We start from the raw sequence: 19,603 nt of genomic DNA on the forward strand, positions 1-19,603 counted from the left end.
ATTTCTACATCAAATATGTTGAGCCACGATATGACTGTCATTTATATACCTATATACGTAGAAGTACTAATCTTTTATGTAGAATTAGGCGCGGGTTAGAATGAGACAGACGTTATGCATCACTTCATACATCTCAATTCCACGCGGATACGAATTCGCGGGCAAAATGTAATTCCTTATAAAGATATTTCTTACACCAGACCAAACAAAAAAAATTGCATTAGGATTCCTCTGGCAGGTGACGGGCTTGCAAACTGTTAGGTAGGTACTGTTTGAATCTTAATCCCATCATGAAGCCATGGAGCTGAACGTGGCCTTTCAGTGTTTTCTAAGACTTGTGGCTCCGTCTACCCCGCAAGGAATTAAGTCGCGATTATATGTATATGTAACCGTGGTTTTTATCAAATTAAGGTTATTGACATAATTTATAAAAAATAGAAAGAACTGAAATGGGACGTGACCAGCATTTAAAAGTTATGAATAACGAAAGTTATAATTGTAACTTATAATAATCGCAATAATTAATCCTATATAATTATTCTGATCTCTACATGTCTTTACTTGTCCCGATTACTTCCTGTATTCTAATTTCATCAGAAAGTCTTTGATACCAAAAAGAGGATTATTTTTAAATATCACCATTATTCTGACAAAAAATTTGTTTCTAAATCGATAGATTTTGATTGTAACTAAAATTATATGCACTGGTTTTGTCTATGGATAAAATAGAATGAACGAACGAATGGGCTCTTCGGATTGGCTATAGAAATTATTTCTCCTTGTTTTGCCAATATGGCGCCTCTTGTGTTTTGAGATGACAACATCGCAGTGTGTGTCCTAATTTTTATTAAATTGTTCGTAAATCAACATAAATTATCTACCTCATAAGTTCAAAGAAAACCTTTTAAAATAATGGAATTGTGAACAATATTAGAAAAGTGTTTTCGTGCAATTTCTATGAATGCGTCTGTGGGAAAAGTACTTAGCTCCCGTAAAAATGGCGGGTGTGTTATCTTTCAGGGTTGTGTTTTCGTTTCATTTTGAAGAAGTCTAGAAATTGTTCAAAGTATTCTGAAGTGTAAAGTAAGGTTGTGCTCAGCGTGCCTAACGCATTCCATGTCGGCATGTGCCGCTTGTTTATTTGACATTAGAAGAGGTGATTGATCTGGCAAAGACGGTGCAGGTGTCATCGGTTTTGATGAAATTATCACCATGTCACGCTGGGGCAGAGGCCGAGCTGGCAGTGTGGCCGTGCCGCTGGATAGTGCCCTGTTTAGAGAAAACAGTAATTGCCCATCTGCTGCCCGTTCAGCAGGGACTGTGGGCAAATGGGGTATCACAAGCTTTACTTCCATCAGGAGCGCCCCTTACGGTAAATAAACATCTTCTAAAATACTTCAGATACCAACTACCAATTAGACAACACTGTATTTATTAGTTAGAGGTTAACATTGCCCCTGAATATCAATGTAAAGATATTCTCATTAGATAACTGGTGAAAGTAAATTTCTTCAATTGCATCCAACTATAATTACTGTCTTGGGTATTTCGATTCAGAAATCTCAATTTAACCATAGAGAATTTTTGGTTTATTGAAATCACATGTTCTTGTTTACAACAATGTTTGTAAACAGCAACTTACTCAGGTTGTAACAGATGTATATTTTTTTCTTTCAGCTTTTGCAAATAATGTTGTCAAGAAACCAATCCAAGATCAAAATAGCCCGCTGACAGTGCCTGCAGTTGAAACAGAACAGGCACCACCTAAACCCAAAAAATTTTTCAAGTCTCGCAATGCTGAGCCTTACCCACCTGTACCACAGATAACATATGCTCCACCAGTACCTGCAGCTCCCCTGTCCCCAGAACATCCCTCAAATAGCAGGGAAAAGAAACCTACAAAACGAAGTAGAGTTTACAACAGAGACTCATCTTCACCAGAGTTGCCTAGGCGTAATTCTGAAAAATCCAGATCAAAGAAAACTTTAGCCACAAAGGCCTCTAGAAAAGAAGAAGTGCCTGCACCAAATACTCAACCACCTAACAAACGGTACTTGGTACGCAATCGGGACAAAGTAATAAATTATGCAGAAGATGGTAGTAACAGCCCAATACCAGATTTCAGTCATTTTGAACTGCCTCCTGTTAAAATACCTTCTCCTAAAATTGCATCACCTCAAGTTGCATCACCAAAAGCAAGCCCAGTTATATCAAGCCCTACACCTGCCTCAACTAAAACTAGCATCCCAAGTCCTTCCACAAGTAAAGATTCAAATGAAGAAAGGAAACCACCTCCCATTGTTCTCAGGATATCTAAGGGTACATCAAGAATTGTTAGTACTGACTCTAATGAAGGATTTACTTCACCTAGCTCAGATAGGCATTCCTCATTAGATACACACTCTGATATTGGTTCTGATCACAAGAAGAGTCCTTCAGTGGAAACAATCTGTTCTCCTAAACATGAAGGTTTAAAAATCACAATAAAATGTGCTGGGCTTAATCAAGAAACCAAAAAAGAAAAGAAAAGTAAAAAGGAACACAAATCTCATAAACGTCACCACAAAAACTCTGATGATGAGCCTTTGAAAAAAGCAACTTCACCAGCTCCAGGATCTGATGCATATGATCTTTATAAGACTCTGGCGTCACCAGCTCATGACAAAGAGAGAGAACCTGCACAACTGGATGATATTGAAAGTCAATTGGCTAAGTTGGATTCTGCTGGTCCAGTTTCCAAATCACCAAGGTTAGAAGTGCAGCCAAAAGAACTGCCACCAGAGCCAAAACCTCCTGAGAGCTCAACTGGAAGATCTAGGAGAAATAGGCCCAATATAAATTACAGTGAAAATGATGATTATTTGGATGCAATTACATCAAATTATTCCAAACAAGGAACAAAAACTGTGAGTGACATCAAAAGGGAAGGTAGGAAAGTGAAGAAAAAGCTTGAATCTATTGAGACCACTGTTGTTACATCACAAGAGGAGAATGAAGGAATTGAAAAAGAAGCTGATAGTAAGAAGGATGAATTAATAAATATATTGTCTGGTGGTAGTGATGGAAAAACAAATGATTCTACAAAAGTTAAAGGCAAGAAAAAACATAAGTTTAGCAAGCATTCAAGCCCTGATTACAATTCTGATATTCAAGAAAATGATCTTGAGGAAAAGGGAGATGAAGCAATTGAACCAGAATTACCTCAAGAAGACCTTGATACAGGAGAAAGTACTCCAACACTTACAATGGATGAGAATCAAATGTATTCACAGCCAACACAATCATCTGATTCTGCCTATAATAGTTGTCCCAATGAGAACTCAGAGGAAGATAGCCAAAAGGCCCATAGTGATGATGTTTTCAAATCTCCACATGGTGTGTCTGAGCCAGAAGAACAAACAGATGACAAGCCTAGCGTGAAGCTTGTTATAACTAAGAAGAAAGGTTCAATATTCAAGAGTAAATCACTGGTTAATGATAATCCCTCTCCGCTACCAGCAAGAAAAAGAAGACATTTGTATCGACATGAGTGGGATGTAAGTAAATACATACTTTAATATTTTTTAAAAGTTCTATATTTTTACTTTATATTTTTATTTTAATAGTGAAATCACATTTTGATGAATTATGTGAGACTACAAAGGTAGTTTTTGGATTTCTAGAGTAGCAATTTTTCCCAAAACAACAAAATTAACAAGTTTTCAATTATTAAATTTTACAGAAAGGTAATGAGACACCAAGGCCAGAACCAACAGAAAACTCAGAAGTTAAAAACCCAGTTGCTCCAGTGCCTGAGGAACTCACAAGAGTCACGAGGTATAGAGCACCAGATCCCATTACCGACACTATTGACTCTACGGAAACTGTTAAACCATACACTAGTGTCAGATGTGCAAAAGAAGCTAAGGAGGTATGTTTGTTTCTAAAACTGCTTTAAAATTTATATAATATATTGTAAGAATTAACATTGCTTTAACAATTTAATTGCTAGTTGTTTATATGCATGAAATGAAATGTTTGCTTTATTATTTTCAGTTTTATACCGTGGTGAGAAATGTGAAGAAGGCACATCAAATACAGGAAATTGGAGAGTTCCAGGAGTTAAATGATGATGTAGAATATATTCTGGATGCTTTACAGGTAATTTGTATTTAAATAACACTGACAACTCATGAGTGTGAAAAACAATTTAAACCGTAATTCATGCATGGGCTTGCAATAGCAAACATTTTTTTAATACTTATGAAAACTTATTTGAATTTACAAAATAAGTGCACCTTTGATTGTGATCCTAAGATTGGAATGGTCAGGATTATACACAAAGCCACTCCCAACTGACCTGCAACTTTGCTGGGGAACCTATTTCATATCAGACGATGGTTTGTTCACATCTAGTTGCCTGAATAATTCACGATGTTTTCCATCACAATAAGAGCTTTTGTAATACTCAAATGAATGTACACACAGCTCAGAAAATACCTGAGCCACCTCCCATCCACTAACCAAGATGAAATGGCTTAGCTATCTCCGGAGTCCAACATATATTGCTCAGATCCTTTTTTTGTCTGTGATGTCAACGTCATTTGTTGTTAATTTCCAGGACAACAACCCGATGTCGATCCGCTGCCTGTCCGCCATCACGCTGGCCAGCAAGTGCACGGCGCCCGCGTTCCGCATGCACCTGCGCGCGCACGGCATCGTGCAGAAGTTCTTCAGGGCGCTGCATGACGCTACTAATGATCAGGTATAGACACGTTTTGTTTATTGCATTCAATTTGTTATCATTCCTCTTACACAAGGTTCCGGATTTAAATTCCGATCAGTGCATCAATAACTTTATTTAATTTACTAATTATGAATATCTTAGAAACTTCTTGGCCGATTTTGATGTCCCTACGAATTCATCAAAATCAAACTTGCTGTTCAAGCTATCGCGTTACAAACATATAAAAGTGTATTTTCCCCCAAGTTGATTGGTAGACCTCACTCACTTCGCTTGCTCCGTCAACAAAATTGTACATTGTTTATATATCGTTTATGTATTTTATTAATTACATATAAACAAGTACACAGTAAAAACATACCGGCATAAAGCAGCTGGAACACAAGACAAGATGATGATATTACCACAAACAACTCTTCATGATAATTTTACTAGAATTTAAATGTTTCAAAAACATTAATTAGGATATCACTTTTATTCATATTTTCAGAGCCTGGGTCTATGCACTGCCACCGTCATGTTCGTGCTGTCGCAAGATCGTCTCAACATGGATGTGGACAGGGATTCTCTTGAACTGATGCTGAATCTTCTAGAATCTGATGTTTCACACAAGTAAGTTTTCTTTCATCTAAACGATCTTTTTCCCATCTTGTTTTACACACTTTTGTACAACTTATAGGCTTTAAACAATGTTGAAACTTGTTTTAAGAATATACTTATGCACGCGTGTTTAAGGTCTTACCATGCTCATTTATGATTCGAAATCAGGTGTTACTAAAACATTATGTTCCAGAAATGCACTTGACGACTGCGGTCTAACTTCGGCACAATTAGCTAAAACTCAGGAACGAGTCAGAGAGCTGTGTGCTGAGATCAAGAGTCAGGGGAAAGCACAAGAATTAGATTTGGAAAACATTACTGTGAGTTATTTGCTTTTATTCCTCTCATTCCTTTTTTTCAGTATTTTAAAATATAAATTCAATATTAAAAATAAACACATTTTAAATATTGCAGAATGAAACCCAGACCCTGACTGTCGGTGGGCAGGGCTCGATATTTCTCGAGTAATATAATTATAATTTTTTTTATTTATTTTTAGAAATTTCCTCCATACATTTTCTTATTTATAAGTAAAAATAAATGTTAAAAAGGAAGCTATCATTTTGGTCTGGGAACGAAGATAAAACATGCCTGTGTGTACCTGCTGCAGTTCTTATTGGGCAGATTGTAAAATTCAATTGAGGATAATACCTTGGGATTTTTCATTTAGGCGACAGGCTAGTAACCTGTCTATATTTAGATCTCAATTCAATCATTAAACCATACATGAACGTGACATTTAGTCTTTTCGAGACTGTTAGCTACGTCTACCTCGCAAGGGAAACAAACGTGATTATTATATAATAGTATGTATGTATGCTTAAATCTGAAGTTGATTACAGGTGGGGCATTTGGCAATGGAAACGCTGCTGTCACTGACTTCGAAGCGTGCCGGGGAATGGTTCAAGGAGGAGTTGCGAGTGCTGGGCGGCGTGGACCACATCGTGCGCACCATCCAGGACTGCGCGGCGCGGCTGCAGGCGCCCGCCGCCGCCTGGGCCGGCGCCGACGTCGACGTGCTCAGGAAGGCTGATCGCTGCATGCGCGTCTTGGAAAATGTCAGTGCCAGTTACACTCAACAGGGGAACGGTGTCATTTTACTCATTAGTTTGGGCCTGAGAGACGAGGACTTGTACAACGTGATGTTAAGTCCACCATTACCCGAAAGATTACTATTTAGAAGTTTGTTATGTAACAAACTTCAAGTTGTACTGTGTAGATCTTTGTGCAAAAATAAATAAATAAAATGACACCTTATCAGCAGAATAACCCATATTTTGATATGACACAGTATAAGAAATAAATTGAAATGCACTTTGTAATAAATTATGTGCCTAAATGGATAATTATTAGTCACTAGCTGTGCCCGCAACTTCGTCCGCGTGGAAAAGTTATTTTGGGCATCATTGAAGCCCTCGAGGATGAATAATTAAAGTTGCAGCGTGATGTTATAAAGCCTATAAAGCCTTTCTCGATAAATGGTCTATTCAAAGCAAAAATAATTTTTCGCGTTAATTTAGCGCGTTCAAACAAATAAACTCTGCAGCTTTATAATATTAGTATAGATAAGAAATTACGGTGTCACTCCATCTTTAGATATTGTAAAATACGAGGGATACATGAACTGAAATTAGTAAGTTAGAAATAAGTAGTGGAGATGCTTGTTCCCAATTTTTTATTCACAAGATTTTTTCTCTTTTTTATCATTTAGGTATTCCCTTGAGTTGTTTTGTGAATTATACAGCTGAATATACAATTGGGTAAACACCATAATGAAAAATATTCAATAAAATATGTAATTTTCAGGTGACACAACAAAACGAAGACAACCAACTGTACCTGATTAATGAACAACTTGGTGCCACGAGAACATTATCATCCTTCCTCCGGAAACTGATCACTGAGGCCAGCACGGAGTCCAGATTGCGAAACGCTTTGTTAGACGCTGCCTTACCTGCTATCAAAGTTTTGGTCAACCTGTCACATGCTTTCCATAGTACTGGTAAGTTTTAAATTAAGGTGATTAAGTTATACCATTTTCTTTGAAAAAACGTTAATCTCAAATAAAAAATGTGAGAACACATCCTATACTAGTCCCTTCTTTGTAATGAAGGCACACAACGAGGTGCTTGCTACACTTTTCAATATTGCCTATTTAAAAGAACACTAGTATATCTTGGAAAGGATATGCCTTCAACTATAAGACTTATATAAGAAATTAAAATGACGCGATTTAATAAACATTTACCATCAAATAGGAACTTGCATAAAATTATACGCGTATTCTCAAGGAGCGATAAATCATTTTAGATTCTATTGTTTTAAATTATGTTCAATCACCAGCATTATTTACTTCAAAGCCATAAAACCTTAGAAAATTGTCTAGAATGGAGAACACACCACTTACTTCCACTGACTAGTTAAGAATATCTATATAAGAAGAAGGTTGATTTTACTGTTTGTTTACTGTTTTAGTAATGTTTCCTTTTGAACAATAATCGGAATTTATTTAATTAATTTTCCTTATGTTATTTTTGTGCAGTTTCTAAAGGGGCTCAAGTGATCGGCACGCTACCCTATGTTATGGAGATGTGCCTCATAGTGTTGAACAATCAAGGAAACTTCATACCTGACGACAAAAACTTCGAATTCAGTGTTTGTGTAAGTATCCACCCTAAAATATTCAAGTGGCTTGTATTGGTAAAAATTCCACTTTTATCTTATGTGAGAACATAGATTGGTGTTTTTGTGATGCGTCATTACGGTCACAACGTAATAATATATAAAAATTTATATTTTCAACAATTTAAATTTTTCACTAATAACAAAATGTTTCTATTACGCAGGCGCTGCATCTTTTGATCAATCTAGCACAGAACAACGAAGTAAATACTCAACAACTACTAAGCCTTAGAATTCGCGTGGACAATGAAGACGACATTATCTCTAGAAGCGTCTCCGCCTTGGATCTCATCGTGGACCTGTTTTACAAGCGAGAGGAACTCGCCAGGTAAATAATTAATATATTATACGTTCATATAATTTGTTCACTAAAAAATGTTAAGCAGATGGACTTGACTTCATATTGCAATGTCCAATCAAATCTGGCAAAATAATTTTAAAGCATTCTAACATTTGATGTTCGCAAATTATTGAAGAGAAAGCATTTACTAGTTGCAGTTCTATATAACAAAGTTTTGTTTATTTCAGTACTGAAACTTATCAAAATAAATTTTACTGAACTTTAAGGTGGTAAGATAGCAGACAAATGGCCTCGTTACGAATTATAATTAAATTTTAATTATTTTTTAGACGGGCGGAAGAAAATGCCGATGCCTTGTTAGAAGGAGAAAAGGGTGACAAGGACAAGAAAAAGCAATCTCAAGATGAACTCGAAGAGACTGTTGCGAAACGTAAGTTCGTTGTTTCAGTTTTTCTTAAATTGTTATTTGTTTTTGTGTCCCCGAGCTTTTCTCCAAGTGAGGACCCAACTGGGGTTGATGTCAGGAGAATAAGAGAATTTAATAAAATACAGATTTTGATTTTGGAGGAATTTGGATTTCGCATGGATCAAAGATTTTTTGACTGGCAGATATTTTTGTGTCAGAGTGGGCAATATCCTTTCAAGTCCGCGAGCTGTACTCAGTGGTGTTCCACAGGGCTCCGTTCTTGGACTGCTCCTCTTCATCCTATATTTGACGGATCTAAAACAAACGTTGCAGTTACCCTTCTCACTGTTTGCTGATGACACGAAATTTTTGGCAATCCCAACTTGCAATCCACAGAAATACAAAAAGCGCTTAACGATATTTCTGATTGGACCAGATTGGCTTTTGTCAGTTAACGCTGACAAATGCACTGTTTAACACATGGGGAAGAATAATCCTCGTAACAAATACTATCTGGGCAATAAAGAATTAACCTCTGTAGACTCACAAAAAGATCTTGGCATAACAGTAACCAGTGATTTAAAATGAGAGACACATATAGTTAATATTGTCAAGAAGGCAAACTATGCTGTTAACTATCTTGTTCGCAAATCGTTTATGACTCTCACATCAAAAATGTTCTTGAAAATATATAAAACGTATATAAGACCATTGTTGGAGTTTGGGTATATGATCTGGGACCCATACTTTAAGAAGGATAAAACACTTCTTGAAAATGTACAACGTAGAGCTACAAAGATGGTAAAATCACTGCGAAATATGTCATATGAGTGTAGATTAAAAGAATTAAAATTGACAACACTTGAGACGTGAAGAAGCAAACGAAGATTAATTGAAACTTATAAAATACTCACAGGATACTATGATGTGACAGACCTTCGAACATTGTTTCAACTTTCTACTAATAAGCGGCTGAGGGGTCACTCGTTAATGTTATGCCGCACGAAAGCTAAAAAGAATCCACTACAAAATTTTCTCCCTAATCGTGTTGTTACAGACTGGAACAAGCTTCCTACGAGTGTCATAACTGCTCCTCCAGTCAATTGTTTTAAGAATCGGCTAGACAAACTTTAAAAATCTTCAAGCATCAAAATTCACACGCATCAGCTTAATGAGCTGCTAGTGTGTTTAAAGTATATAATAATAATAACAGCTTATTATAAAAATTCCCCACAAACTGTATAAGACTGGCTGTGCACAGGGGCGTGTTGGTCCCGACATTAATGTATGGGAGTGAAAGTTGGGTATGGCAAAAGAAGCACGAAAGCAGAATAAATGCAGTGGAAATGAGAGCGTTAAGGAGTATGTTGGGTGTGAAATTGAGTGACCGGATAAGGAACAGCGTGATAAGGGAATGTTGTGATGTGAAAGAAGATGTAGTTACAGGAATAGAAAAGGGTATGTTGAGATGGTTCGGTCATGTGGAGAGGATGAATGAAAACAGGTTGACTAAGCAGATATACAAGGAGAGTGTGGAGGGAAAGGTCGGGGTGGGAAGACCTAGACGAACATATCTTGATCAAATTAAGGACGTCCTGGTGAAGGGTCAGGTCAAAAGTGCCCGAAACCGCCGAGCTTGCATGAAGAGAGTTATGAATGTGGATGAAGCAAAGGAAGTATGCAGGGATCGTGGCAAGTGGAAAGAGGTAGTCTCTGCCTACCCCTCCGGGAAAGAGGCGTGAGTTTATGTATGTATGTATGTATGTATGTAACTGTATAAGATAATGCGCAATATAAAATGTACTGGGACAGAACAATCATTACCGACAAGACTATTCACCACAATAGACCTGATATTACCTTTTTTGATAAAAATAGCAAATCCGTTTACCTTATCGACATAGCCATTCTAAATACCCATAACCTCACATTCACATGTGAAGTGGATCTCTATATTTTGTTAGTTAGCTATCGAATTAAAAACACAATGGCGTGTAGACAGCGTAAAAACTATCCCAATAATTATTTCAGCTACTGGCGTTATACCTACGACTCTCCGTAATAGTTTAGAAACCCTACAAATTCACCCTCTTACATATATTCTCTTGCAAAAAGCTGGAATCCTTTATACCTGCAGAATAGTCATAAAATTCCTTTCTCTTGACTAAAATTTTGTTCTTACCTCCACTTATTTCTATTCAATATTTTTGCTTGGTCAAAAGCCCGTAAAAATATTTAATTCCCCTGAAAAGGGTGTAAAAATTGCATAAAAACATAATAATAATGGTAACGTTCTCATTGGACGCACGACCCGTTGCAGTGCTGGCGCGCGCGGGCACGCACATGGAGCACACGATGACGGGCGCGTACACGGCGCTGCTGGTGGGCGCGGCCAGCGGCGCGGGCGCGGCGCCGCGGGCCGCCGTGCGCGCGCGCGTGCCCAGCTTCGCGCACATGCTACCCACGCTCCGGAAGTACTACAACTTCCTCGCGCTCACCGCCAGCGTGAGTTTATCTTTGTACTTCTTTTATATAATAAACATGTAGGTACCTTCGGCTGTATGGCTTAGTGATGTAATTGAGATTCAAACAGTGACAAGTTGCTAGCACATCACCTGCAAGACGAATACCAAGTTTATATTTAGCTACCCTTTAGTAGCCTTTTACAGCATCCATATTTTTAATCAAAAGTTTGCTCTACTTGCACAAGTGTTAACCATACATAATAAAATTGAATTATTTCAGAAATAATCATACTCTACTTGGTTTGGAGCAGACTGAAAATAGAAACATTATCAAATCATAAATGTCAATAATAATTCCAGGGCGAAGCGACCATCATGCAGCACGTGAAAGCGACAAAGAAAATCATCGACTACATGGAGGAAAGCGATAAAGAGGCTGAACAAGGCCCGTCTCAGCCCCCCGCGCCGTACAGCACCAGCTCCTACCCCGGACACTACTACCAGACCTCCCCGTCAGACGTCCCTCAGGACATGTCCCTGAGTAACCTCAACTACAGCATGAACTACAGCTCTTCGTCTTCAGATAGAATGTCCTCGTCTATGGAAGTGGACGGATACCACTGAAACTCAAATGCTTTCTGACCGTTTGGTTGGGACGTTTCTTTTTAGTATCTGATCATCATGTGTTATTGGCATTATCAGAAGGGATTGTCAATGCCTTGTTATTGAAAGGAATATATCAAAAGAAAAAAATAAGTTAATGATATTTGCTTAACATTAGCGTGCATAGGCATTTTTGTTGTAATGGTTGTATTACAGACTTATTTCAATAAAACCGTTTTTCGAAATTTCCTGACCATTTTTCAATAATATTAGTTGCTATCATACTTACCACATATATAAAAAAGTATTGTACAAATTAAAAAAAATAATCTTTGTAAAGCAACCAATGAGACGACTATGCAGCAAGCTTGCAAAGCAGAGCAAGATTATTCTTTCAAAGATCTGTGTTGAATTATGTGGGTACTGTGACGTCTCAGTCAAATGGTCGCTATGAACACGCATTAATATAAGTGTATTTATTAAATTATGTTCAGAGTTCAGGAGAGGTTGGGTTGATCATATCAAACAAGTATGTATTGGTAATGTGGACGTGTTGTCAAGTAATATAGGAAATGTTTAGTGACCTCCCGACTCGCTGTATTAGGCTTTTGTAGGAAAATTTGAGATTTCGTTTATTATTGGCTGCTAATTACGTTCTGTCAAACTGAAAGCAATGTGTTGATTCTTTGTGATAAGAATTGTAAATATGAAAGCGAAAACTTCAAATCCTTGTACAATAATATCCTGTTTAGTAATAATATTTTACATGCCATTTGTAATGATAACGGTGGACATTAATTTGCACTCAGCTGTATTAGACACCTCTTTGTATCAATATCTCTTCCTTCCCGAAAAATATTTTTGTAAATATAACACAGACTGTTAAGGCATAGTTAGTTATGTTGATCATGGATATGGGTTATGAATTCTTAATTAAATTGAGATATTCCGAGTTTAAGCCACTGAACTGGCAATATAAAAGTGCAAAAATAGTTGTGTAAGTGTATAATAGATATGTATTCTTTTATGTGAATATTGTGTCTGCACTTTTTGTATTATAGGGCTCCGAGAGGGTTAAAATTATTAGAGTATTGTTCTAATGAGGCACAATCCTTTATTGTAAATAAATTAGCTAGTAACAATAGGTTCGGGCTCTATTGAGAGTTGAGAATTTCTTTTATTGGATCGTACGAGATTGTACCGCGCGTGTGTTGGTTAAAACATTTAGTATATTCGCGTGCATTCTTGTTCAATGTTCTGACGTCAGCTCGAGATAGCCTAATGTCAGATAGTTCGTACGGTTTGCTGTGAAATATACAAGAGTATGCCGACGCGCAGTAAAATGTACAAAACTAACGTCGTTAGTTGCTCGCAAGCGAGAGATATATGCTTAGTTATACAATAAATAGGACAATCTATGATGTTGGAATTTTAACCAATAGGTATAGGACTAGATGGCGAATGGTGGATAGTTGTTTCATTGTCACGTGTCTTATTTACTATAGATTTTTGTTCGCGACCCGACTGATTGTCCGATAAGATATTTCGAATTTTATTTTTTCTTATGTTAAGATTATTTTTTTAAAGGAATTTAACGCTAAGGCACTTCACCTACTTAATCTTGACATTGCGCACTTTTAGACGAAGTTTTGAAAAATCCGTGAATATAATGAATTTGATTTACTTTTTTAATTTGGCTATGCAGTAGCTAATGTAATATTTGTATTAACGCTCTCGGATAAAGTACCTTGTTTTTTAACTTGTTAACATATTTCAGTATTGAAACTATGTTTGGATATGTAATATATGTTATTCAAAATAATATACAAAACAGCCTTACATATAGGTGCAAGATAAACCAAAGAAATAACTAACACCAAGAAAAATGTGTTAATTTTTTACATACATACATACATATAATCACGTCTATATCCCTTGCGGGGTAGACAGAGCCAACAGTCCTGAGCGGACTGATAGGCCACGTTCAGCTATTTGGCTTTAAGATAGAATTGAGATTCGAATAGTGACAAGTTGCTAGCCTATCGCCTAAAAAAGAATCTCAAGTTTGTAAGCCTATCCCTTAGTCGCCTTTTACGACATCCATGGGAAAGAGATGGAGTGGTCCTATTCTTTTTTGTATTGGTGCCGGGAACCACACGGCACCAATACAAAAAAGTTAATTAATTTTTTAACTTGGTCATAATTATTTTTATTTGATCCACCTTCCGCGATTTCCATCAGAGATTGAAAGTCGTGTAACATGGATCATAAGTTGTTCAATTTTTATTAGATTCCTTTTCTTTTTGTCTGGGAATATATGTTAAATCAAGAAGAAAAGTCCTCCCAAAATAATTCCAATACTGAATTATGTTAGTGTTTGTTGCGACTTTGACGTTGGTCACAAAATTATACAAGCAATCAATTGGCGTTGCTGAACTATCGATATTTTTACTTTCGATAATATGGATACTATTACTTTTACGCTATCGATAGCCTATCGATAGTAGACTATCGATCGGCAACAAAATAATATAAAATCACAGTTGGAAGCTAATTTAATTTTTTATTATTATAATGAACACGTGTGACGTCGCTTTCGCCAGCTTCCAAATAATCAATAATGTTTTCTGTTGCATACAACACATTGTACTACAGTACAACATATTGTACTATGTCAAATCTGAAAGTCTTCGCCGAACCAAACAAATACAAATATATCTATACTGTTTATATATCGCAATTGAACAATGTATTTGTCATTCATGATATTCACAAACCCTCCTATCTGATATCGATTCAGTACCAATACAGTAGAAAATATATACGAATTATTGACAGCGGACAGTGAGGAAGCTGGCATGGCATGGCATGTTTAGGTTGTCACTTGTTTTTGACGTTCATTTCCGACAGCTTTACTTATATTTTAAGATTGTGGGTTTTATTAATAGACGCGTTTACGATTTATTAGCAACTGCTACATTCGGAGGTTTATTTTAATTGAAATGCTAGGGAATTCCTTCGTGTTTGTTGTATAGATGCATTGATTCTTATTGCCTAAATTATATTTACGTAATTTATTGACCTATGTATGTACCACGCGTAGCTCTAAAATGCATTTTGTTATTGAATTACAACGTTTTATCACACCTGTGTTTTGAATATAATGTTGTTTTAGACTCGCGGAAGTTTGATATCTTGAGAAATTATTATTATTGTATATGTACTGTGTAATTATGTTATAAAGTATTACGTGTAATTATTAAAAGAAGACAATTTAAATAATAACGTGTTTTCTTCACATCAAAGCTTCTTATTTTTAGCGAGTCACAATTAGATTTTTTAAAATCTTTGTTGAGTTATATATATTTATAAGTTTTGGTCAACTTGTTATTTAATTTTATGATATTTGCAACAGAAATGAATCAATAATCGTATAGAAAAGAACATATATAACGAACCTATTGATTATAACCTGTTAATTCACCGTAACTGGTGTAATTTCGAATAACTGAATGCTGAACCTAAAACTAAACTGTCAAATTAGAGTAAATAAAAAAAAAACAAATGACTGTAAATCTTTCTAATAACAAAACAAGCACATTTATCTACCCCAAATAAATATTATTTAACTAATGACAAAAATACTATTTAACAATTCTAAACCATGATTGCGTAAATCTCAAACAAAAAGTTAAGAACACAAAGGTTCTATAGCGTCCACTCGCGCGACTGCGGGCGCTCTGACGCCCTGCCATTCGCCTGTTTCCGTGTAACGCTTGTTCACTGTTAAAAGTTGCTCGAAATTTGCCTTGGCAAGCTTATGCTTATTTGCTACCTTCTGTACCAACTCCTCATCATAAACATCCTCAGGAACTTCGAGTTTCAGGTGCGCTTTCATCTCTTGTACGGTAACGAGGAAACAGTTCCATGGAGACCAGTCCTCGTGCACGTGCCAACGACACAATCTCAGCTCAGTCAAGTCGTTGCATTCGCTGATAGCAGAGTGTGCATGCCACAACTTCTCCACAATGAAGAACACATCCCTATCTCGAAGAACGAAAGCGAGAGATCCCCAACATTTACGGCGGCGTTCATCGCGCTGCACTGCGCGCAGTATGAACCTATAAGGCGCCATGTCAATCCATAATCGTTCAGTTACGTCCTTCCACGAACACGACGTGCAAATCAAAAATCCACTCATTCTCGTATTGATAGGGAATTCCGAAAATAGTTTCACCTGGTGACACAACTCACAGAAATGAAGTCTGCCGTGCTCCATCTTTCTAAAGTCTCGGATATCTTTGCATTTGGTCACCCCCGAGTTGAGCTCCGAATTCTTTATCAATTGGTACACACTGGCGGCAGTCCTGCGTCTGAGGAACTCGAGCTGATGATCGTTACACCTCCGAACTAGAAGGTCACATTCTCTATCCAAAAGCGTTATTATTTCCTCAGCCAAATAGTGACGGAATTCTTGCAAAGCAAATTTCATATTGACGATAAGCTCCATACGGTCTTTCACATCCAAGTCATCACGAATAAAGGAATTGTAAAGTTCTTTAAGTTTCCTTGCTTTCTGTATTTCAATAGTATCCATTGTTATCAATTTTCCATCTCTTCCATACCATGCGACTGGTTTAGAAATTTCTTCAAGGAACTTCTTTTCCTTTATTTTGCGACTGTCTTCCTTTACTTTTACTCTATAAGATTCGATACAACGAAGCAGTTCCACTTCTTTATCAAGAAGCAGCGTAAATTCTGCAATTTTAGGGCCTTTGGCGTGTAATTGTGAAATCCTAGCAATTTCAGCGTGCTTCCAGCGATCCACCTGAAAGGGTCAAAGATATAGATAAAAAGATGGCTACGTTCCAGAGTCCGGATTGGCTACTATACTTTGTCCTTATATTCTATTCTACTTTGCACATTTCCAACTGAAATGATCCTCGTTAAATAAACAGCTCACCATTGCATACAATTGATCGAAGTCTTCACGCGTTCTAGGATATGTTTTGGTGATGAGGTCCTTGCGCAATCGCCGATCCATCGCCTCTCGCTCCAAACGATCTTCTTCCTTCATTCTTTCTATTCGTTCTCTGCAAACAACAATTTCACATTTAACAACTACAATTTTCCTAAATATTTTTTCCAAATCAAAAGGAATATACCCAGATCATTGATAAGGAAAACTAAAAGGTAGATTTTGTAGCCTTTAGTTGGCTTTTGTCTTCCCGCAAGGGTTATAGGCGTGATTATAATAAGTAGGTATGTTTGTATGTAAATTTTGTAGCAAAAGTAGGTATCATTTAAATTTGTTTATACATCTGCGCAAACGTATTTTTATTTTAAACTTGCGAACGTATCTTGATCAAATTAAGGACGTCCTGGTAAAGGGTCAGATCAAAAGTACCCGAAACCGCCGAGCTTGCATGAAGAGAGTTATGAATGTGGATGAAGCGAAGGAAATATGCAGAGATTGTGGCAAGTGGAAAGAGGTAGTCTCTGCCTACCCCTCCAGGAAAGAGGCGTGATTTTATGTCTGTATGTATGTATCTGCGCAAAAAAAGATAAGTTTCCATAAAAATCAGGCATTTTCATAGATACTTTTTGACTTTATTGAACGGAATATTATCTACCTACCTATCCCGATTCATCCTGACATTATTTTTATATCTATAGGTACACAAACATTGCAAAAATTGTACTCTTTTCTAGCATACCGGCACTCCCGAAGCCATCTATCGACTTTTTGCCGAAACTGGTGATGTCTGAAGGCACGCTGAATGACCGAAGCGTAGTGGTTGTGGTTCAGGCGGATTATCATTTCTTCATAAGTCTCGTAAGGCTTCGGCACTACGATCCTGTCAGTCACACTCGGGATATAGGCGTGCACTGTATTCATCTGTGTGGCTCTGCTGTAGGCTGTGTCCTGAAGAAAAAAGAAGGAAAAATACATCGCATTCGAAACGCTTTGGTATAAACTCGCACTTACGCCTACAGATGGCGTTATGAGATTGCGTGTTCCGGTAAAGAACTCTGACGTCATTAAAGCAAGTAACGATATTTGCCACCTTTATTTTCAAGCCTCATCCAAATATGAACGCTAAGGTTTACGACAAATGAGGGAGTGTAATACATACATATAGTACTTACAGCTCTAGTATATTTTGTTACATATTTTAGTAGTACCTAAATGAAAACCACCATCTGCTTACGCAGGATAACTATTACTCATTATTACTGGCAAATGCCAGAGACTGTAGTTCCACAAGAACGGAACAAACATGATTTGCTCACAAAATGAATAGCACTTACGAATATTTTTTCTTTTTCTTCAGCCGTTTGCGTGTCCCTGCACGATTTCTTTTCAGGGGGTAATTTCTCTGGCTTCTGAGGTGTTTGAGTGTAAGCATGATGATACTCTGTTCCTGTTACACAATACAAATACCATGAAAAACTATTATTATTAAAATACTATGCAGAGAAGGACTGCTTAACTACCGTACTCTACTATATAACTACCTACAAACCCGTACTCTACTATATAACTACCTACAAAATGCTTTTTTAATATCATTGCAAGAATTAAAGTACAAAATCAAAACAATTTCAAAGAGAGAAGTCTTATTTACCTGTGTGAACATTTCTGTATCCCCCAAGATAAGGCTTTTTGATAGGTTCTGAAAACACTTCGACATTTATTTGTTTCAGACTGCTACCAAATGGGACCGTCACAGTTAAAACATCATTCACAGCTATTTCTTTGTAAAGCTTCTCCAAATTTAAGGTTTCATTATTCTTTGTCAACAGCTCCACTTCTACTATGCCATACTTGTTGTAATCTAAATCTAATAAAGCCATTCTATCTTTTAGCGTACGTTCTCCTCTTACCAACACCAAATTGTCGGGGTCTACTTGAAAAATTCCCGCCAAATTCTTTTTTATTTCGTGGATCTTAATAATAGAATGATAAGAGCGAGTAAATGTTTCATTTTGATTGATCACTCTAAATTTAATGGCTATAAAAGGCATTGTCTTTTTCTTGGGTATGACTGAGTGAAGAAGTTCGTGGACATAAGATTCTTTTGGTATCGTGGATAAAGCAAAATCTTCCGAGTCTTTAGTGAACACATCGATTACTAAGTTGCCAAGGGCATCAGTCTTCAGGTCAGATAAAACGCTGGCATCCTTCAATATAGTTCTATTTTTAGTTAGAAGAAGATTGTTATTTGACACGGAGAGCAGTCTAGCTAGTTTACGTTTGACAAATTTTATTTGCGTATTCGCTGGGAAGACTTTATTGAACACTTCGTTGGGGTGCAGCGGAGCCTTGAATGTGACCAGGATATGGCTGATGGGGCACTTGTACTGTTCAAGATCTCTGACGCACGGCGCGGTGGAATACCTTGATTTTGCATCATCTTCAGGCGGCGAGGATAATCGTTTATAAGGCGGAGCTGTGAGCAGCTTCTCTCGACCTAATTCGCATTGGCACGCGACTACTCCCTTTAAACAGTCTGGGTCTGGAGCGATTCCAATGGTACGGTTTATATACATTTTGGAATATGTTAACAGTCAAAACTCAACCTTTTTTAATATATAAACACAATATTAAATAAATATTTCATGTTCTTGTTATAACTATTTTAACAAAATATGTATTTACAGCAGGTAACAACGGTTGCTAAGCATAAACAAATTTGAAATGTTGCCAAGTGATTGTAGCCAAGTAACAAACTCTCGTGATAAACTAAACCAAAAATAAATTATAGGCACACAAACATTTTTTTCTATTGAAACGCTCATTCTGGTGACTCTGAAAAGAA

At 36.9% G+C, this 19,603-nt stretch overlaps 2 protein-coding genes across 2 annotated transcripts; one reads left to right on the forward strand and one right to left on the reverse strand.

Moving 5' to 3' along the window:
• The first annotated feature begins 764 nt into the window (after positions 1-764).
• Positions 765-13,863, forward strand: LOC106137698 (protein wings apart-like). The gene is made up of 14 exons (XM_013338591.2): positions 765-1,372; positions 1,678-3,536; positions 3,722-3,910; positions 4,036-4,140; positions 4,601-4,744; positions 5,214-5,335; positions 5,517-5,643; positions 6,166-6,381; positions 7,130-7,325; positions 7,866-7,984; positions 8,170-8,333; positions 8,636-8,736; positions 11,033-11,217; positions 11,538-13,863. Exons 1-14 carry the CDS (start codon positions 1,213-1,215, stop codon positions 11,799-11,801), a joined length of 3,951 nt encoding a protein of 1,316 aa, XP_013194045.1. The 5' UTR covers positions 765-1,212; the 3' UTR covers positions 11,802-13,863.
• Positions 13,864-15,471: 1,608 nt separating this feature from the next.
• On the reverse strand, positions 15,472-19,334 carry LOC106137621 (IQ and ubiquitin-like domain-containing protein). The gene is made up of 5 exons (XM_013338480.1): positions 18,410-19,334; positions 18,093-18,205; positions 17,498-17,706; positions 16,744-16,873; positions 15,472-16,608 (listed from the first exon to the last, which is right to left on the reverse strand). The coding sequence occupies exons 1-5, from the start codon at positions 19,332-19,334 to the stop codon at positions 15,472-15,474; spliced, it is 2,514 nt and encodes an 837-aa protein (XP_013193934.1).
• Between the last annotated feature and the right edge of the window lie 269 nt (positions 19,335-19,603).

This window comes from Amyelois transitella, chromosome 10 (assembly GCF_032362555.1).
Source record: "Amyelois transitella isolate CPQ chromosome 10, ilAmyTran1.1, whole genome shotgun sequence".
Lineage (NCBI taxonomy): Eukaryota > Metazoa > Arthropoda > Insecta > Lepidoptera > Pyralidae > Amyelois > Amyelois transitella.